The sequence below is a fragment of the Salmo trutta genome, chromosome 24 (genome assembly GCF_901001165.1).
Source record: "Salmo trutta chromosome 24, fSalTru1.1, whole genome shotgun sequence".
NCBI lineage: Eukaryota > Metazoa > Chordata > Actinopteri > Salmoniformes > Salmonidae > Salmo > Salmo trutta.
This window is the reverse complement of record NC_042980.1, coordinates 12,227,991-12,250,007: the sequence shown is the minus strand read 5'-3', so window position 1 is coordinate 12,250,007 and position 22,017 is coordinate 12,227,991. Positions and strand designations below refer to the sequence as shown.

At 44.0% G+C, this 22,017-nt stretch overlaps 1 protein-coding gene across 4 annotated transcripts in view; it reads left to right on the top strand.

Moving 5' to 3' along the window:
- The first annotated feature begins 6,320 nt into the window (after window positions 1-6,320).
- Window positions 6,321-22,017, top strand: part of LOC115160701 (activin receptor type-1) — a 35,787-nt gene continuing 20,090 nt past the window's right edge. The window contains exons 1-4 of one of the 4 annotated variants that reach the window (XM_029710972.1): window positions 6,321-6,690; window positions 20,302-20,375; window positions 20,940-21,194; window positions 21,530-21,793. In XM_029710972.1, the coding sequence (XP_029566832.1) occupies window positions 20,309-20,375; window positions 20,940-21,194; window positions 21,530-21,793 (586 nt within the window). In that variant the 5' untranslated portion in view covers window positions 6,321-6,690; window positions 20,302-20,308. Of the gene's footprint in view, window positions 6,691-9,606; window positions 9,724-20,301; window positions 20,376-20,939; window positions 21,195-21,529; window positions 21,794-22,017 lie in introns of those variants that run through there. The other 3 variants (XM_029710970.1, XM_029710971.1, XM_029710973.1) reach the window with 3 other exon arrangements.

The window sequence follows — 22,017 nt, the reverse complement described above, 5'->3', positions numbered from 1 at the left end:
CGTGAATGCTACGGGTTTGTAGTCATTTAGGCAGGTTACCTTAGTGCTCTTGGGCACAGGGACTATGGTGGTCTGCTTGACGCGTGTTGGTATAAAGACTCAATCAGGGACATGTTGAAAATGTCAGTGAAGACACCTGCCAGTTGGTCAGCACATGCTCGGAGCACACGTGCTGGTAATCTGTCTGGCCCATCTTGTATTCAAGATCCTAAATGGCCTGGCTCCCCCTCCACTCAATACTTTTGTTAAACAGCAAACCCAAACATATGGCAGCAGATCCACAAGTTCTGCCATGGGAGGTGACTGTATAGTTCCCTTAAGGAAAAACACCTTTTGTCAATCTGCTTTCTCTGTGAGAGCTTCCCATGTCTGGAATACACTGCCATCAGACACACATAACTGCACCACCTATCACACTTTCACAAAAAACATGAAGACATGGCTAAAGGTCAATCAGATTTGTGAACATAATCCCTAGCTGTGTATTGTCGCTTTCCATGTTGTCTGTTGTCTGTAGCTTGTGAGGTGTGGAAACACTTTGTTGCTTTTATGGATTTTGTCTTGTTGCTTTTTGTACTATGTTTCTCTGTCTGCATGCTATGTCTTGCTTGTCCTATGTTGCTCTGTGTGTGCTCACTGCTCATTGATTGTCTGTATTGTAATTGTTTTTAATAACCTGCCCAGGGACTGCAGTTGAAAGTTAGCTGGTTGGATAAAACCGGCACTTTTACTGAAACGTTGATTAATGTGCACTGTTCCTGTAAAAAAATATATAATTTTTTTAAACTCAAACTCAATATTGATGGTAAGGGCAGATTTCACACTCGCCGTCAGAAGATTCTTACGAGGCACCCCGCCCTGTGTCCTCTATACCTGCGTCTCTTTCTCTTGCCAATGACGTGGATTTCGGCCTTGTAGGGTGTCTGAAGTACATCCTGTGCGTCCTGCTTGTTGAAGAAAAAAATGTTGTCTAATCCGAGATGAGTGATCGCTGTCCTGATATCCAGAAGCTCTTTTTTGCCGTAAGATACGGTGGCAGAAACATTATGTACAAAATAAGTTACAAATAACTCGAAAAAAAACCCACATAATAGCACAATTGGTTAGACACCCGTAAAACGTCTGTCATTTCTTCAGGCGCCATCTCTTTTTCAAATCAGCACCCTAGCTGATTTGGAAAGGCACACACCTGTCTATATAAGGTCCCACAGATGACAGTGCATGTCAGAGCAAAATCCAAGCCATGAGGTCGAAGGAATTGTCCGTAGAACTCTGAGACAGGATTGTGTCAAGGCACAGATCTGGGGAAGGGTACCAAAAAATGTCTGCAGCATTGAAGGTCCCCAAGAACACAGTGAGAAACAGCATTCTCTGGTCTGATGAAACCAAGGTTGAACTCTTTGGCCTGATTGCGAAGCGTCACGTCTGGAGGAAACCTGGCACCATCCCTACGGTGAAGCATGGTGGTGGCAGCATCATGCTGTGGGGATGTTTTTCAGCAGCAGGGACTGGGAGACTAGCCAGGATCGAGGCAAAGATGAATGGAGCAATGTACAGAGAGATCCTTGATGAAAACCTGCTCCAGAGCACTCAGGTCCTCAGACTGGGGCAAAGGTTCACCTTCCAACAGGACAATGAACCTAAGCACACAGCCAAGACAACGCAGGAGTGGCTTCGGGACAAGTCTCTGAAAGTCCTTGAGTGGCCCAGCCAGAGCCCGGACTTGAACCCGATCAAATATCTCTGGAGATACCTGAAAATAGCTGTGCAGCAACGCTCCCCATCCAACCTGACAGATCTTGAGAGGATCTGCAGAGAAGAATGGGAGAAACTCCCAAATACAGGTGTGTCAAGCTTGTAGCGTCATACCCAAGAAGACTCGAAGCTGTAATGACTGCCAAAGGTGCTTCAACAAAGTACTGAGTAAAGGGTCTGAATACTTATGTAAATGTGATATTTCCGGGTTTTTTTATAAATTAGCAGACATTTCTGAAAACCAGTTTTTCATTGTTATAATGGCGTATTGTGTGTAGATTGACGAGGGGAAAAAACGGTTTAAAACATTTAGAATTAGGCTGAAACCTAATAGAATGTGGAAAAAGTCAAGGGGTCTGAATACTTTCTGAAGGCACTGTATATGTATCACTATATATGTATGTAGGTCCTAGGATACAATAATGAATAATGTGGAACAAATAAATACCATCAAAGGATACCTTGCAACTTACAATAATCAACACCTTGTGAAACAGCTGTGAAAACCAACCTGGCAATATTTAAGATTTTAATTCATAAACGTTGATATTTTTCAGTACAGTTGTGTCATTAATACATTTTCACAGATTTTTTTGCACACATGGCAATCATAGACTAAAATACTGAATTCTGTTGTGTAGAATATAGAGGCGGTGGTTGCTGTGTGGGTCGGAGGTTCTGTCTGTCACTTGTTCTCAACAGGCAGCCAATCTCGGAAGGGGGACTTGAAGAGTGAAACCGCAAAGTCCAGGCACTGCTGCACTCTTTGTTCTGAGTGTTTGCAGTGCTAGTGTTTTTAGGTAATCTGTGTATCTCACATATTATGTGCCCAGTATGATAGAGCAAGAAAACTTTTAATCAGATAATGACAACAACAGTAGCTGTAGTTTATGTAATGAAAGTTGGAGGATGGTTGGTAATGGAGGACATCAGGTAGGTCCACATCTGGGTGTTGGGCAGAACACCTGGGTCCTTGAGAACAGGAGCAGAGTTATAGGGAACAGGGTAGGAGACAGAGACGTAAACAAGCAAAACACACAGGTTACACTTTTCTGTGAGAAAATTTGATGGATTAGTGCAGTGTTATAACTGGGAGATATGTACTTTAAAACAATTTTGGAAGGTATAGCCTACCTCAAGCTGGTCCCCCCTCCGACTCAGAGCACAGACAATCAGACTGATCCGAACGCACTGGATCTGGTGTGGCTGGGACAGTCGATGACTTTAAAGTCATTTGGAGGTAAATTGAAGAGGTACATTTTTATAAGCTCAGCATAACTGCCATTTCTTGCTTTCTCAAATGTCAACCAAAGCTTAACATACTTTGTCTATTGGGCTTCACTGAAGTGTAGGGCGTCAGTGCTTCCAGTGGTCGACCGTCCAACTGCTCCAACTGGATAAGATTGTTGGCTTCCACCGAGGTAACTCTAGGAAGAGAAAAAATATCAGTGTTGTGGAATCTAAAACTATCTTATTTTGTGTGCAAATGCAAATAGTTGTTATCTGAGATGTTTTATATTCACTTTAACAAATGGTGACCCCCAGCTAGGAGCTAAAGAGCAGCGAGGTTTCCCAGGTCTCGCCTTCCTTTTGTCCTTCTTACATTTTTGCCTGGATGTCATAGCACCTGGTCCCCTTCTTGATTCTGCTCCGGTAGCTCTCCTTCTGTTTCTCCTGTGCCCTGTCGATATTCAGTTTCACCTTGATCGATAACATGAATAAATGCAATTATGGTTCATTTTACAAATACATTTCTTACATATCTCTCGGAGGGCCAGAAAATGAATTAACAGCGGACAATCATTTTTACCTGGTCAAAAACCTCCATATCCTTCTCAGTCCGTGCCTGAAGGTGGTCCTCGAAAGCGTTCTGATCTGGTTCCACAACTTCCATCACATCAGGTGGGGTTTCAGTGATCTGAAAGTACGTTATATAAAAATAGCAATAGACAAACAACAACACTAAGTCAATCACAAATTTCAAAGACTACAGTATATGTAATAATTATATCTACAATTGCATTGTTTACCTTAGTCAACAGCTGCGGCTCCCTTCCGTACTCGGTGGAGGCCTGGAGGCTGCTGTTGTGTGCAAAGATAATTACCTTCAGGTTGTTCTCCCACCGTTCCTGGTACCCGTCAAGGGACTTGCCCATGGCAGTCTTGAGGGTCTGGTTGGTCCATTCACCAAACCTGGAGGAGGGGGCTAGGAAAGCGATATCTATTGAGACTGTAAGATATTGAAATATGTCTGATTATGTACCATGGAAAAAAGAAAGAAAAAATTTAATAAATAAATAAAACAAACCATTGATGATAGAATACAACCTATAACATCTGTACCATGTTCAAGCGCTCATGACCTTGGTCACTCAAGATGACCTCAGGAGAACCGTGGGTGTTGAAGATGTCCATCATCGCCTTGGAGGTGGCCTCGCCAGTCTCGGCCTTGATGGGTATCATACAAATCAAAAATACATTTTTGGTTCCAAGCACCCTTTTTGATGGGTTACAGAAGGGAATTTAAGGTTAAACACGTTCTCTTCTTTCACTGAATGGGTACCGCCCACTTGGTAAAGTGATCGGTCGCCGTCAGACACCAGCTGTTGACATTCCTTGATTGTGTGAAGGGTCTGATGAGGTCCACCCCTAACATTTAAAGTGTTAGAGAGAAGATTACTTTATTCTTACATGTATCGGTGTCATCCAGTATGCAGATTTTCACATTTGTAAGGATACTGACACACACACACACTCTATAATATTGAACTCGGCTGTGGTCAAATAAAGCAACCATTACAAAACAACTTATCAGGGCAAAATTTGAATTGGGACAATTACCGATCATGTGCCATGGTGAAACAACTTTGATGGGCTTCAACTCCGAGGCCACAGTCGTCACCCTCTCAAACTTCTAGCAGATTAGACCTTTAAGCAAAAAGTGACAAATTGAGACATTGCGTGCTCTCTGATATGACATTCATTGAAATCATAATAATTTCAGATGTGACAGAATGAGATTGATAAACAAAAGCTTATTTCACTTGCCCGGCTGTCCAACTCCTTGACAATTCCCCGTGAGAAGAAGCGTAGGTTGATTTTGGCAATCATGGGCTTCACTCCGAAATGGCCAGCATGCATCTCGGTCAGCACGGCCTCTTTCTCCTCCTTAGTCAAAATCACCATCCTGTGTGGCTGGCCATCCTTCCCCTGTAGGTACGTGTGATTGCCTAACAAGTTGGGATGGACGAGTTGTTGAAATACCCAAGTCTAAGTTCATTTGCACTGCTATGACACTTTTTGGTAAGGGGACACTATTTGGCATGACAGTCCCTAAATGAGATTGTGATGCCTCGTGGAAAATACACTTTAGTCGGCCCCCTCTTGACAGCAGAGAGAAAGCGAATTACCTGCCTTTCTACACATTTTGCCATGATTTATGACAAGTTAATGATTCTGAGTGAGAGTGACTAACAACATCAATGGGGGCTCCCTGGAGGTAAGGGCACCTGGGCACGTGCCCTGCATGCCCGGGTTGGTATACGGCCGTTATTAATAGAAGTTTAGATAGCTGGCTAGACTAACTTAACAATATAACAATTGTTAGCTGACATGGCTAATTGAGTGACTGTCAGTGACTGACATAACAAGAGAAAAACTGTTGACGCACAACAACATTTCTAAATTGCACCTTGAGTATCTTACTATTCTAACTCACAACAGTAAATTGAGACCCTGACTGAGTTCCAAAAAATTATTATGCTCAGGTAAAACAATTCAGCAAATCTATATTTACAAGTCATATTCTTGAAGATCAAGGGGTATTGCTTTAATTGGAATGACTAGAAATCTAACAGACCTTGGTTTTTAACGTAACGATATAGCCTAATCGTATTATTATCTGTAGTATAAAGCAATGGGTTAGAAGAAGCCTACATAACCAACCCATAAAGTAAAATGCAACATCCATTACAGGCGAGCTATGTAAACTCTAATATTGATTTATCCTGCAATAGATGTCGTTCAATTGGTAATATTCATTTTGCCTTCTTCTAATGCCTCTTAAAGGGAAAGTAATCTAAAAGTAACTAAAAGTTATCAGATTACGTTACTGAGTTTTGGGCACTAAAAAACTTATGTTACTGATTACAATTTTGGAAGGGTAACTAATAACTATAATAGATTACAACCTACCCAACCCTGCTTACTATCTCATAACTGGTAATCAGATGTATTTATTTTTACTTGCAGGAATGAGCTTCCATACTGATCTAACTCGATTTGATAAGACTAAGTTTGGTTTTATATTACGGCTCCTTGTATTTTATAAAATAGCGTATGGCTATTCAGGGATTTTTTGTTCTTGAATGTAGGTCTCAAGGATTAGAATTTGTTGAACACTATTACATAGCCTATAATATTTTCCTAACATGCATGTTTTTCCAAATCAGATGAATGAAAATGTATACATTTCAAATTCAAATATCATAGATGACCGCCTCCCCAGGTGGCTGGTGTGGGAATATGCGCAGAGGAAATGATGTGGTAATCGTCCTTTTATTACAGTGAGTTGCAGGCTACTTCCTCCTAGGATTTGCCGTAGCCTAGCTCTGCTACATGAAATATCCGCCTAGGGGTTCTTACCGTTCGTATATCGAGTGAAGAACACCAAAGCTTATGGAACGCTGGCGAAGTTACTGACTGCAATTGTTCATCACTTTGGATTATGAACACTCGTTGTATTGTAACATAGTATCGAAGCCGAAGTCGGGGCAATGTCGGCTGAAAACCGGAGTCTTGCATTTAAGAAACAAACAAATAGGCTATTGTCCGGTGAATTTTCGGGATATACCAGAATAGCCTGACGAGTGCAGTAAGCACATTGTAGGTTAGGTCTGTGCGTCCTCAAATCACTTCGTAAGTTTTACATGCAAGGTAAGTTGTTTTTGGTTTGTTTTTAGAATGATATATTTTATTGGTAATATGCGGCTACCTGTAGGCTAGAGTCCTATGCGTAGCCTATACTTTGGACTTGTGGGGACCCTAAATAGTACAAATGTAGCCTTGTATGTAGCACACTATCACAGTCGTTTTCTCGCTTAATAAGGCAGTGAGTGGCACGTTCAGTCTCTCGCAAGCTTTAGGTCAACCAGATAAGGTTCATTTATCTCGTTGAAATATTAGCCCTATATATAAACTATTATTTAGGTCACTTTTTTTTCCAATCTGGAGAAACAAGTAACAATACATAAAGACTGTTGTGGAGGAAAACATTTGTTATTATTTACAGAAGCCTAGACAGGATCAACGTTACCACAATAACCAACGCAAACTCCCCTTAACTCAAGTATGTCTAGATATAGGCTAGATTTAAGTATTTGTTTGGCGGCGATTTTTTTTGATGCTCAGGGGTTACAGTCACCCGTAGGCTCAATTTTATGAAATTCTTTCACTTTGTTAGTGTGCCTTTTGTCATGTAGACTTTGTTGGGCGCATCACTCCTTGATCGTGTGCCTCCATCAAGCCCACGCTGGGCAATAAGCACCACAATGGTCCTGTAGCCAGAGAGGGGGAAGAACTATAAATATTTAACGACATTGGGGCACGCATTGAATACTACCTGATAGTTCACAGTTCACTTTGTGTGCACAGACAGCACACTAACTAATTACTTTTGGCCTCACTTGGGCTACATTACCATAACATGAACACGTTATATAGCACGCACTTATTCAATATTTGTTCATTACGTTTTGCACAAGTACGTTTTAAGACAAACCCTATCACAGAAATGAGGCGCAGGGAAAAAAAATGTGATCAAATTATCACGTGGCAAAGATTTGAAAGGCATTTCCGTGGCAAAGTAAGCAGACTGGTGCATATTTATTTTGAAAGATAATGTTTTTTTTGTTTAATCATCATACAACACTTACAGGTCATTGGTATCATAATTTAGAGGTCCTGCTCTTTTCAGTGAACTTCTCACAAGTTACACACACACAGTCAGTTATTGGCTGTGAATGTCAATCTTAATATTATCAGTTGTCCCTTACTCCCTTCTGAAACAATCTCCTTGCATCCCATGGGCATCAGTGTCTCTCCAGTGTGTCATAAAGTCTCAAAGGTTAGCCTCCATGCTCAAATGAGTCAAGAGGATGTGTGAATTCTCTGCTATCTGAGTAATCAGGTGACAGTTGCGACTACTATGTGAGATCGTCGTAATGAGTCGAGGCAGGTAAGCCTCGCAGCTCGCCCAAAACCTTGAAAATAGTCTCTCTTTTTGAAGCTGATGGTTGACCGCCCTACTGTTGACGTTGTCACAGATGTGCACGATGTGTGTATTGGCAGGTGAATTTGGTCATGGAATCGACTTCTAGACAGATTGGAATACACAAATGAGTGTTGATCACTGGTCATGTCTTTGGTTGGAATCAATATGGAAGGGAATCTGTAGCTCTGACCTGTCTATGAAACAATGCTAGAAATGGTGCCTATAACTGATTTCTTTGAGGAACGTTGTTAATAATAGTTTGTACCTACTAATGGAGCTTTGTGAGTGGTTGGTGAACTGGAGTGTCTCACTAGGTTAGTTGATTCCTGGAGTCTGCTGAGGGCGGCGAGATAGCGCGACGTCAGTCAGTCTGGACGGAGACAGGGCTCTCACTCTATTCAGCTGAGGTGAAAGGTCCGTCTGACTTGTTCGTGCCTGCTCACCCATAACGTCCCGATAAGCTCTCTTTCGCCAGTGTCCCCTCCTGACAATGTAATCATTGTGCTTGGGGCCAATGACACCAGTGCATGTTGTGGAAATCTATTGTAGACTCCTCAGAGCTTTAGCGCTCCTTTCTTCCGCAAAGATGTCAAGTTAATTTCAAGTAGCGCTCAAAGCAATGGTATCTTGCGTATGTGATTCTAGATATTACCATTTCCCCCTTTATTGTCGCTCCTTAAAGTTTTTTTTATGGAGTATTATCTGCGAATCTCTAGAGGCTGTTTGATTCATGCACCCTTTACCTACTGGGGTATTATAATGGCGTACAGCAACCAGAAATGCTCTATTCTGATCGTTTTGTTCAAGTCAATTTCAACGCCAGGTGTTCACGTTGGGTTAGTGGGTTCAACATCGTTTCTGATTCATCATACTGTAATGTCAATTGTTTTGAACAGACGGTTTCTAATTCTCTCCCATAGACATTATCAAAGTAATTATTCCCACACGGTATCCACTTCCATTGGCGCAGATATGCAGGCCTTTCCTCAGCAGATCCGTTCTGCAGCTGTTCTTTCAGAGCACCACAAAGTGTATAATTTTCCCACTGAGGCCTGAGCATTTCAGAAAGCAGAGGCGAGAGAGAGAAAGAGCGTGATGGAAGAAAAAAAATAGTCCTCCGACAGCAATCATTTCCCTGTGCACGGTAATTTGGCTGTCAGAAACAGCTGGCAGTATGGACTGAGACAATAGCAGAGGGGAGAAGGGAAGAGCTTGCCTTGCTTCGGAGACAGAGCGAGGGAGCCCTGGCTGGCCTGCTGGAGGATCAGGTTACACACGCTGTCATTAACAGCAGACCGTGCCATGCACAGAGATGCAGGGCTTCAAGTCTGAGCAGGAATCTGGGGCCGGCTCAGGCGTGGTGGTGTAAGTGCCTCCGTCTCAAAGCAGCCTGGGAGTGACAGAGAAGAGGTTGTGTGAGAGAGCGGAGGGACGGAGGAAGAGAGACGGAGGCGGGACTTGGCGGAGATTTCCAACGACAGACGAGCGATCTCCTACAGTCCCGCTGACGCCGGCGCGTTTTGGATTTCTAACCCGTTTTTAAACATTGTGTGTTTGAGCTACAGACTGCTGGGTTGTTGCATTGGATTCGTCTATTTCTTCTGCGTCCGCTAATACCAACCGTTAGTTAACGGGGGCTGAGCTAGAGCTGTGTTTTGCTCTACGACGCGTACAAGCTACAAGAGAGTCGTCAGAAGGTAAGAAGTTCTACATAGAAGATCATATGAAATCCCAGCACAATGTGCCTATACTACTGTAATGAGCTCACATTGTTGCTGTCAAACTCCACACAGTTGTCAGTGACCACTTGGATATTCATTTCCCACTGAGGAAACAATTTCTCTACTTACAGCATTCTTATAAATTATTTTTTTAACAGGTTTTTGCTTGGTGGACCTTATTATTTTTTTTATTGACGTTTGTCAATAAAACTCATGAGTTCAACTGTTTTATTTAAAATAGTTTTGTTTTCCTCGTAGCCCTGGTTGTCCTGAAAAGCAAATGGTAAAGCAGTTAATTGTGAGGCTAAATATGAGGGCAGAGAAAGCCAGATGAATGAATGAATGAAAGTAGTGAATTAGAGCTTTTTCACTGTGGGATTTCCTGAGACTGATAAGGTTTTAAGGACCCATCAGCTGTGAGGTTGGCACTCTTGACCTTATGTGGCGCACGCTGACATGCGAGTAAGTTGTACTTTTAGTTTTCTGTTTGGATTAGTGTTGGACCTGGCAGTTGTGGATGCGGCGGGGCTGCGGAGGAACACAGCATGTGTGTGGCATTGCTTGTCCCCCCCCCCCCTTTCCCACTGCTTTTTAAGATGGTGTTATTTTTAGTCAAAATCCTTGAGCCTTTAATAATCGTAAGCCTAGTGCAGCCAAAACATATCAGGATGAGTGCAGCCTAGTCGTCTGGGGCCTAGCTGGCTCTGCAGCGTCGGCTTGATGCTAGACAGGAAGTCAGACAGCGGCTGTGCCCCAGACAGACTTTGGTCCTACTTTGTGTGTGTGTGTGTGTGTGTGTGTGTGTCTGCTTCCAGGATCTCCTTTGGTGGCTCTCCAGTGGGTTATTGATTTCTAGTTCTATTCTCTCTGCAAATGTGAGTGAAAGGCAAATAGAGAGGAGACTGGAGTCTGCTGTCTACGCAGACTAAAGCAGACACAGATACGCAGTGTTCCTGGCCCCTCTCTCTCCCACTACCCTGAGACTGCACTGGAGACCATCTGCAATACACATTTTATGAGCGCTTCACTCGCTTCAGAGCTCTTATCGCTCAGCTGTTAGGGGGAAAGTTATGGCTCTGTTTGGTTTCTCTGCCTCTCCCCATTCCTGGGCTTTGAAGTGGATTTAGTTTAGTAATAGAATTAAACAGTGATCAATTCCCTAATTTAGCAGTGACCTCTGTTTTGATCGATCCCTTGATTTGTGTGATTGTACATTCATTTAGTTCATTGAATTATTCCCTCATTTAGACATTTTAAGGATTCCCTTATTTAACTCAAGTCTGTTTGGAACGTGAAAATGAGCAGTGTTAGAGATGTGGGGCATGTACGGTTTTGTGTGATGTAATAAGCTGATGGTTGAAGAGATACAAAGATGCCATTTTTGGCAAGACTTGTAAATACTCAAACTATTTAGAATTTATCGGCTAGGATTTATTTATCTGCTAGAAGATACCCGTAGACTGTCATTGCGCTAACGCTAGTTAGCATTGGCTCGGGATAACTACCTCGAACTTACTATCAAACTGGACACAGACATTAAAAATGGTATCCATGAGTTCTTTTGACTCTGGGGAAGTAGATAAAGGGCCTCATTGCAAAAATCCCGAAGTATCCCTTTAAGTCTAACATTTAGTTAAACTCTGGCTAATATCAAACATGTGCGTCTGTGGTGTGCTGCAGTTCATGGACTTCCTTTCCAATTTTGTGATGCAGTTATTCAATCTCTCTCCATGGCTTTGTACGGAAGCTAGCTAACACCTGAGGATTGAGGCAGAACAGGAGGTTTCTACACATTTAGAAATAGCCCAAAATCTGTCGCCTATTACCTCTGTTCTCAATGACATTATGTTCCCAAAGGATTCAACAACACAACCAGCCACAAAAAAAATGCTATTGAACAGTGAAACTTTTGTGTGCTCCTATGCTTCAAGATCAATGAGAGCAGAGATCCAGCAGATAAACTATAACGTCTTGTCACCTATCCTCTGTAATTGAACGAACAATTGAATGGGAGTTGGTCCCACTCCTACGAAGAATTCTCACTGGGGAATATAAAACAAACCCAGGTCATAAAGCTTCCATCGACAGGAGGGTGTGACTGTGATGGTCCAGCTGCAGTAGTGCTGTGTGGGACTCAGTGAGTGTGGGGAAGACTCAATCTGACAGGTAGACGCGCAGGACTGGAGTGGGGGGGGAGGGGGAGGACGACGTGTGTGGCTATTGGACTGATCTTGTTAAGCTCACCCTCAATGGCAAAGCTCACTTTCTGCCACAGGACGTCAAATCAATCGAAACGTATTGAAATTCTGTGCTTGGCGAGGTCGCCCGTGATTCTTCTTCTCATTGCTACCGTACATTGTCGGGCTTCGAAGGCAAAACTACAGTATCTTTGGACGTTTTGTCCGGGAGTCCGACGTGACCAATCAGGTCTGACGGTGGAGAAGAGGTGGATCGAGGGTCTGTGCGATACAAATCAAGGTGCTCTTGGAGAGCCGTGTCACTCTAGCACACTGAACTTTATCGGTGGGTCATTCAGAGGGAGAGTGTTTGTGCATTCCACTTTCTGCAAACATTGCTAAAGGTCATAAAGGCAGTGTTTGAATTGGCCGTGTCGAGTGTTGTGATGGTGGTCCCTACAGAGAACTTCGCAGTGCCATGGTGACTGCTGCCTGTTGCAGTATACTCTGTCCATCAATACGCTGACTTCTCGTCTTGAATGTCTTCACCGTGGTGCTTCAATAATTGCCCTTGATTCATCTCTGTAGCACAAAGCACCTTTTTTTTATTTTATTTGTTCAGGAATTCACTTGATGCTTGGGGTTTTAGTACATTTTTAGAGCTTCTGTGATTGGCAATTGTACATGTTCCATTTCTTGCTTTCAATCTCACCTGTACAAATTGTCAGAGGCGGAGGCGACAGGGTTATGTTTCGTTCAGATCCTTTGCTGTATTCAATGGGATCAAACCTGTAGCCATCTCCTCAATCCAATGTAATTTCAAATAAACAAGGTTGTTTGACCATGTCATTAGTCCCTGCGACATCTTCATTCTACTCGGTGAGGAATGGATCATCTGAGACTAAGGAGTAACAAAATGGCCGTTCAAGTCTGACACTTTTCAGGAGGGTCTCTCTGGTCGTGTCGAAGCCAGAGTGATGGTATAAAAAAAAAGTACTGCTGAAAGAGAAAGACATCTTTTGTCTCAGATTACGAGTGATGCAACACAGGGGCATGTGTATTATATCAGAAATGACCCTTTCCTGCACTGAACCAAACCTGCTGCGCTCACCTCTTACCAGGAAAGGAGTGTCAGTACTGTGAGTTTACAAGAAAAGTTCCATTTGCATTTGATTACATTCCTTACGTTGTGAGGGAGTCGGCTTGCTGAGTGAAGCCCTGGAGAGAGAAAGGAGAGAGGGAGAGCCCAGGCAGGGCTATGGCAGGGTCAGAATGGGCCACTGTAGGGTCCTGGGGGCCACAGAGGGCTGCCTGTGGGCTTTTCACTTTCTCTTTAATCTCCCATTTGATGAGGCCCCTAGCAAGGGTGGAGGAGGATTTCCATGCTTAATGAATGTTTTCTTCCAATGAACAGATTTAGTGTGATTATGGCAACCCCCATTGTTAGCTGTCTTGCGTGCCGTAATAATTAACATAGCAGAGTTGTTTGCGGCCCTGGAATTCTTTCGACTGCTTAGCTTTTACAGAGCTCTCTGTCTGTCTCTCTCTCCCTCTGTGGATTGTTCATTTTCTTTTGTTTGCATTTTTTGTTGTAGGATGACACATTCTGAAGTGTAATGTCTCTAAATGGAAGTGCAAATGCTGCATGAATATGCAAGCCAAACAAAAACACACAAAACCATGATTAATCATTGGATGAGCTAAACAGCAGTGCCTGGCTAAGACCGAAGCTGTCCTTGCTCTTGATTTTAAGCACTACACTTAAACTTAACTGGAGCATTTCACCGCTGTTCAATTGGAAGCAAGTCCATTTCTTCCCCTGCTCCTAGTACACCGTAATAAAAAAACATTAACATCTAATTTGTTTGTTGAAATTGGCACATTTTGAATTGTTTTGTTTGTATATGGCATGTCACAACCAGTCATGGGCTGCAATCTGTTGTGCAGTTATGAGATACTCCTGTTCCTCATATAACCTATAGTACTATTTCTATTTATTGTACGCTGCACCTATCTTTAACTCAGACTATTCTCAGTTCTCTCTCTGGAGTTTCCAGACAGGTCTTGTAAACAACCGAATAAACACTACAAATCTATGTCCTGCTTTACTTTGTTCGCTCTGATTCACTTGGCTGTTTGGCTGTGAGCAGAGATTGGTGGAGTGTTTGATTCGATATGCTGTGTTAGTCTGCTGTGTAAATGCAAGGTGAGCTCGCAGAGGGCTGGTTTGCCCCCCAGCACTGTCTGTGTCACACCCATATCTACCTCGGAGCGGGCCATCTGCGTGTTCCTGGTGTCGCGCTCCTCTCTGAGTGGGAATGGGGACATGTGAGGGGAGGCATGGGCCCCGGAGCAGGCCAAGACTGGGTCAGCTGTGCCTTGCTCTGCCCAGCTCTCCCTGTGGCTCCCCTGGCGCTGGGGCTATTTGTGCCATGGTAACTATGCCAGCGCCAGCTCAGACACAGATTCCACCTCCTGTCTCCCAGCTCGGCAGCCTGATGACTCAGCAGCTCCTGCAGGGCTCCCAGGCCCAAGCAACACACACACACACCACACACACACACCACACACACACACACACACCAACACACTCTCTCAATCACTCACTCACCCACTCACTCATATACTGTTTACATGCATCGCACCAATCGTTACCTGATCATATCGCAACCAACCAACAACATATGATGGAGATCATGATGGTTGGGTAAAAGAGGATGAATCCTAATATCTGGTGTATGCATGTGAGTCAACAGTCAACACTGAAATGTTCATCTTGATGCAAAGTAGGGTTTTGAAAAGGAGCAGGGACTTTGAATCGTTTGCGAGAGAAGGAAGACTGCGTGGAGCTTGATCATTTTTCGAGCTGCCTCGACCACAACTTGGCCACATTTTTGTTTTGTCCCACTTGGTCCTCAAAGACAACATCTCAGCAAAGCCTTTCCACTGCCGACACCCACCCCTTCCAATCCCCTGCTTATGTACTTTATAGGGCACTCTGTATTTGATCTCCCCTCTTGTGTTTTTTAGCCTTCCCTTGGTCAACTATTACAGTGATACTAGATTCTAGCCCAAGATACAGAAAATGGCAACCAACAAGAACTGCCTGTCCTAACCTCCCTGAGACTGAGGGGGGGGGGGATTGCAGGGGGTTTGCGAAGCAGAACACCCCTGTCAGGATCTCGGCTCTGTTAACTCATTGCAGCTAAGAGACTGCCAGAGATTTCAATATGCAGGGACAGAGGGAGCACAGGCACACAACTCCAAAAATGTACTGCTCTTTCTGTTTTGCTCAATGTGTTCTGCAGATGTTGCTGGCCTTGTTTGTCTCCGACTTTGAGGTCTAATATCAGGAGGAGCACATCTTAATCCCTCAGCGAAACTACTGCATCAGATCTGTCTGACTCTGCCTTGCCGAACCCAACTTGTTATTCATCACCGGCATTGGTGCAAGCTGGCCTCTCAACATGGCGGTAGGGTTTTGTCTTTGATACGGTTCAAAAGCTAGGCTATCCTCTCTCAAATTGGGTTGTGTTCTTGTCTTTGTGTGGAGGCAGACTGCGGACAGTGACAATTTTTTTGTAAAAGATACCAAATGAAACACCCCATTTTTAGTTAAAGGCTAGTGGCAGATTAAGTGGAAGTGGCTGAGATACATTGGGCAGATAATTGAGGTGACATATTAAGTGCCTAGAGGGACACATCCTGTATCAGGGTGTTGGGGGGGGATCTGTGTCATTTTATGCCACCCCTATCTGCTTCTGCACCCGTGGTGTTTGTTGCAAAAATCTGGTAGTTACCCAAAATCAGAAGAACACCATAGTGCCCACGAAGCTCATCACTAAGCTAAGGACTCTGGGACTAAACACCTCCCTCTGCAACTGGATCCTGGACTTCCTGACGTGCCGCCCCAGGTGGTAAGAGCAGGCAACAACACGTCTGCCACGCTGATCCTTAACACTGGTGCCCATCAGGGGTCTGTACTTAGTCCCCTCCTGTATTCCCTGTTCACCCACGACTGCATGGCCAGGCACGACTCCAACACCATCATTAAGTTTGCTGACAACACAACAGTGGTAGGCCTGATCACCGACAACGATGAGACAGCCTATAGGGAGGAGGTCAGAGAACTGGCAGTGTGGTGCCAGTACAACAACCACTCCCTCAATGTGAGCAAGACAAAGGAGCTGATCGTGGACTACAGGAAAAGGCGGGCCAAACAGGCCCCCGTTAACATCGATGGGGCTGTAGTGGAGGGGGTCAAGAGCTTCAAGTTCCTTGGTGTCCACATCACCAACAAACTATCATGGTCCAAACATACCAAGACAGTCATGAAGAGGGCACGACAAAACCTTTTCCCCCTTGGGAGACTGAAAAGATTTGGCACGTGTCCCCAGATCATCAAAAGGTTCTACATCTGCACCATCGAGAGCATCCTGACCGGCTGCATCACCGCCTTGTATGGCAACTGCTTGGCATCTGACCGTAAGGCGCTACAGAGGGTGGTGCGAACGGCCCAGTACATCACTGGGGCCAAGCTTCATGCCATCCATGACCTGTATAATGGGTGGTGTCAGAGGAAGGCCCATAAAATTGTCAGACTCCAGTCACCCAAGTTATAGACTGTTCTCTCTGCTACTGCACGGCAAGCGATACCGGATCGCCAAGACTAGGAGCAAGAGGCTCCTCAACAGCTTCTACCTACAAGCCATAAGACTGCTGAACAATTAATAAAATCGCCACCGGACAATTTACATAGACCCCCCCCCCCCATCCCTTTTGTACACTGCTGCTACTCGCTGTTTATTATCTATGCATAGTCACTTCACCCCTACCTACATATGCAAATGACCTCAAATAACCTGTACCCTCGCACACTGACTCTGTACCGGTGCCCCTGTATATAACCTCGTTCTTTTTATTGTGTTGCTTTTTTTATTATTACTTTTATTTTAGTCTACATGGTAAATATTTTCTTAACCAACAGTGCAGTTCAAGAGTAGTTCAGGGCTAAATAGGCATTTAACGGTAAAGTCTACACTTGTTGTATTCGGCGCATGTGACTAAGTTTGATTTGAATAAGGAGGAAATCTAGAATCTTTCAACCTGGATTTTGGGACCCGCCCCCCACCATTTGGCAACATGATACCCTCGCTGGTCCGTGCTGCCTAGATTCCCATTCACAAGGGGGCGAATGGTTTGCCGTCTTATTTGTGGTGAAAGCAAGCAAAAGTCATCTGCCCTTGTTATATGCTGCTAGCAGTAGCTAGCTTTAGCCTGACTAAAAATGTAGCAAGCTAGCTAGCCTTTTTAGCTTCCCATGTCTCCATGTGAATAATCTGATGTATAGTTACGTAAAATATGCCCCGGCAAATATGTGTATACTTGTCAGTGTAACATACAACATTATCCCAATTTGATATGCTACTTCAATGTATTCGTTCCCATATCAGCTAAAAGTAGAATATCATTTTTAGTCATGGAGGAGGGGGAAAAAAGCACGACCTACAGCTGTTTTTACAAAATAGCATAGAATCACATAGTAATCCCTTCTAAAACAAAATACCTTGTTAGAGGATTCTAATAAGGCTACGATGTTGTCTGGATTATATTTGGTTATCAATGCAAAACGGGCTGCTTATTCAATGCCAAGCTAAATCAAGACGGCAATCTTGAAGTGATTTTTGAAGTTGATTAGCTTCCCACGTCTCCATGTGAAATAATCCGAATTATAACTAGATGTATATTATACATGCTGGTGTAACCTACAACATTATCACAGTTTTTAATATGATGCTTGAATGTATTCACTCACATATCAGCAAAAAATGTCATGTTTTTGTCATAGGGAAAAAAGCACATGGCTCGCATTCTTGTTTTTTACCTAAATAGCCTGGAATCACTAGTTATTACTTCGAAACAAAAATATACTTTTTGGGGGGGATTAATAAGGCTACATTGTTTGGTTTATTGTCGCTGAGATTATATTTGGTTGTCAATGCAAAATAGACTACTTTGATGCATTCGGAAAGTTTTCAGACCCCTTGACTTTTCCCACATTATGTTACAGAAAAACATCCGCACAGTATGATGCTGCCACCACCATGTTTCACCGTCGGGATGGTGCCAGGTTTTCTCCAGATGTGACGCTTGGCACTCAAGCGTCACGTCTTGGTGGTTTCAAACTTCTTCCATTTAAGAATGATCCATTCTGTTCTTGGGGACCTTCAATGCTGCAGAAATGTTTTGGTACCCTTCCCCAGACCTTTGCTTCAACACAATCGTGTCTCGGAGCTTTTGCTCTGACATGTACTGTCAACTGTGGGACCTTTATATAGACAGGTGTGTGTGCCTTTTCAAATCATGTCCAATCAACTGTAATTTACCACAGGTGGAATCCAAGTTGTATAAACATCTCAAGGATGATCAATGGAAATAGGATGCACCTGAGCTCAATTTCGAGTCTCATAGCAAAGGGTCTGAATACTTATGTGAATAAGGTATTTTTTTATGCATTTGCAAAAATGTCAACCTGTTTTCTGTTTGTCATTATGGGGTATTGTGTGTAGATAAATAAAAGGTCATCCATTTTAGAATAAGGCTGTATCGTAACAAGATGTGGAAAAAGTCAAGGGGTCTGAATACTTTCCGACGGCACTGTAGAACAGATCAAGGAACCAAGCGAGTTGGTGGTAAAAAAAAAAAAAAAAACGCTTCATTGCCTACACAACACTACACCCACGGCTGCGCAAGGAATGATCAGGCACATTACAATTTTCATGTGGCACGGAGTACGTAGGAATTTCGGAGAGTAGTACAAGGAGCTTCCCCTTTTTAGTGACGAAAAACAGCAATGCATCACTGCGCTACGAATCATGCTTTTCCATTGGGTGTAAATACTCCTTTACCTGTCTGTACCCTGCGCTCCTTTTTGGGTGGCACACTATTCACCTGCCCCCCCCCCCCCCCCCCCCCCCCCCCCCCCCCCCCCCCCCCCCCCCCCCTTTCCTCCTAAGTGCCCTCCCCTCCCTGGTCATCACTAGTGACACAGCCACAAAGTCATCATGGCTAAAGCCTGACCATTTTATACAATTTTTCTTAAAATCTTATTTTAAACTTAATCTTAACCCTAACCTTAACCACACTGCTAACCTTATGCCTAACCCTAACCTTACAATTTCGTAGCCAATTTGGACTTTGTGGCTGCATTATTCCCCTGTCCCTCTGCCCTCTCGTTGCCCCCTGGCCATACTTGTGTGTCCCCTGGGTGCCCCCCTCGGTCCTCCTACCCCCACTCTGCTCTGCACAGAGCCCATGATTATCTTTCAGTGGCAGCCTCTGTTTTGTGCTCTGATTAAAAGGAGCAACATGTGGTCTGTGTGTGAGCGGGGCCATACAGACGCCGTTGGGGTAATGCTAACATTACGTGCTTAATCATTTATGTCTGGGAGCAGGCACAAAGGCTTTGGGAGAAACACTGGGGTATTTATCAGTGGGCAGACACAAACACTGCCAAGATAACGGTCCGCCCGGGCTTAGTATGTCATAAACACGCTGCATGGGGAATAGGTGGCGGAATTGTAGGGAGTTTTTGGCCAACGGCAACAATCTTCAAATCTTATCAATGTGGATTTGGTACAGGAATAGTTTGGAAAACATGCATCCTAATTTTGATGGGGTGTGGATGTGTTGCTCTAGAGTGCGATGGGCTCTGTTTGAATCAGTCAGACAGATCACAGCCGAAATCAAACGGAGGTAAATGTACATTTTATGTCGCTGTGCCTAAAGACACATGCAATATTGACGGGTTAGAGGCAGCCTCTTCATTTTGAAATGTTTCTATTTGGGCTCCCTGCTGTGATCATCTCGTCCTCGTTCTCCTCCTGCGTCTGTCTGCTCCACTCGCTGCCAAGTAGGCTGTCTCTCTCTCTCACAGTACAGCTCAGCCAATAGGAGAGCACTAGTCGCCCAATTGCTTGCCACTCAATGCCTTGTTGCCAGGACAACAGGAAGGCATGAGACCCACTTTACTTGAGCATTTTAAACTTGGTGTTGACTCTTTACTGAAAACAAGGAAAGGTCTTTTTTTCTCTCAGTAAAATTCCCCTCTGTCATGGTGCTCTTAGATCTAAATCCTTTACTTTCATCTCTTTCTTTCCTTTTGTCCTGTCACACCATTGGCTTGAATTCATTTTAATGGACATAAATTGACAAGCAGCTTCTGTATAAATGCCTTTTATCTGTGTGATGTAAATAAATGTATTTGTCTTGTCGGGGAATCTTCTGAGTACATAGATTGTAAGCTATCCGGCAGGTCCATGTTTAGGGAACACACTATTCCAATGTCATTTGGTGGAACTTCTACCCTGTCTTCCAGGTCTACAATGTTAGATGGCGACATGTTTTTCCTGGTCTTCATACTTCTGGTTTTGCCCTCTTCCAGCGTGAAAGGTAAGATTTTGACACGTCTCCTTAAAAAAAACATGGCTACTCTCACTAACAAAGAGATTGGGGTACATTAGGGTGTCTCTTCAGAGACTACACCCATTCAGTACCATTTCCCATACAGTCGGCCAAGTCCACGGCTCCGAATATGTGTAGTGAGTTAAAAAAATTCTGTCAAGGGCATGTTTTGGCTCTCATTCTGTCCCTGTGCCTCTCTCCCTCTCCCCCCGCTGTCTTGCAGCATTTTTTTAACAACTGCAGTGACAGGCTCTCAGACTGAGCTCTGGGAGAACTGAGGATTTCTCACTGTCACTGGCTGGCTGGGGATACTTATTATTCTGCGTCATCTGCTTTAGTGTAGCAGCTAAATGATGAAACTCTCAAATCAAAGAGAGAAGAAAATGAGGACGGTTGAATATACCAAAGCTCCTGCACTAAGAAGACCACAATATGACTCTAATATTCACAATGCCGAACGTCCACATAGTATACTGTATGCCATTATCGATGGTTAAATGTGTTTCCTTTTCAGTTCTGTCCCATGTCTGACTGACTGTGTTTCCTGTGCAGAGGAGGGGAGCGTGAGCGACTACGAGTGTGCGTGCGATGGGCCCTCATGCGACGGAGGAGACCGGTGTTTTGGTCAGCGGTGCTTCTCGGCCCTCTCCGTCCAGAACGCCATTTCCGTCCAGCAGAAGGGATGCATTGTGGGGCGGAGCGAGGAGTCCATAAGTTGCGAAAGCCCCCCATCCCATAACCTGACGGTGGAGTGCTGCCATGGCGACCTTTGCAACGTGAATGTCACAGTGGCAACACCAGCGACAGGTGACACACATTTATTCTCATTTGGATTCATCACGCTCATGCTTTTATCCCACCGTCAACGTAGGCTTAGCACTAGCAATGTGCTGACTCTCAAACATTTCCACTACCGATACCGACCTACATAAAGCAGCACGTCACCACTTTGCACATAGATTTAGCTAATTACACATTTACATTCAGTGTGTTCATTTGCGTGAAGGCCATTTGGGTACATAAGTGAATAAACACCAACTACCAGAAGATTTGTTATATTCTCTTCAACGAATGAGAATTACAAGCGTTCATAGATTTCTCCGATCTCCACCTCCCTTTTTCTTTTCTCTTTTTTTTAACAGACGAGGAAGTGATGCCTGCCTTGCAAGACATTGAGTGCGTGTGTGAGGGGCGGTCGTGTGATGGCGGAGAGCGCTGTGCGGGCCAGCACTGTTTCTCCTCTGTCAAGATCAGCGACGGGTTTGTGGTTCACCAGAAGGGCTGCCTTCAGGATGACGACCAGGGGAGAGCCACCTGCGCCACCCCTCCTTCTCCCAGCCACATAGTCAAGTGTTGCCAGGGGCACCTGTGTAACCTGAACATCACTGTGGAAGCACCGGTGAAAGGTAACCCACCACTCTGTTTTCATTGAAATCATTATTATATATATTTTATAATCTTGGCCTCACTGAAGCTCTCTCACTTTGTGTTTCGTAATTCATTTAGATTTAATTAGCGATGCAGATATGCATTAAAGCAGCAATCAGCAGTTGAAACAATAACAGAGTACTCCCTGCCCCTGTTTCGGTAAAAAGCTGAGGGATGGGGCTCGAGAAATGTTACCACTCTC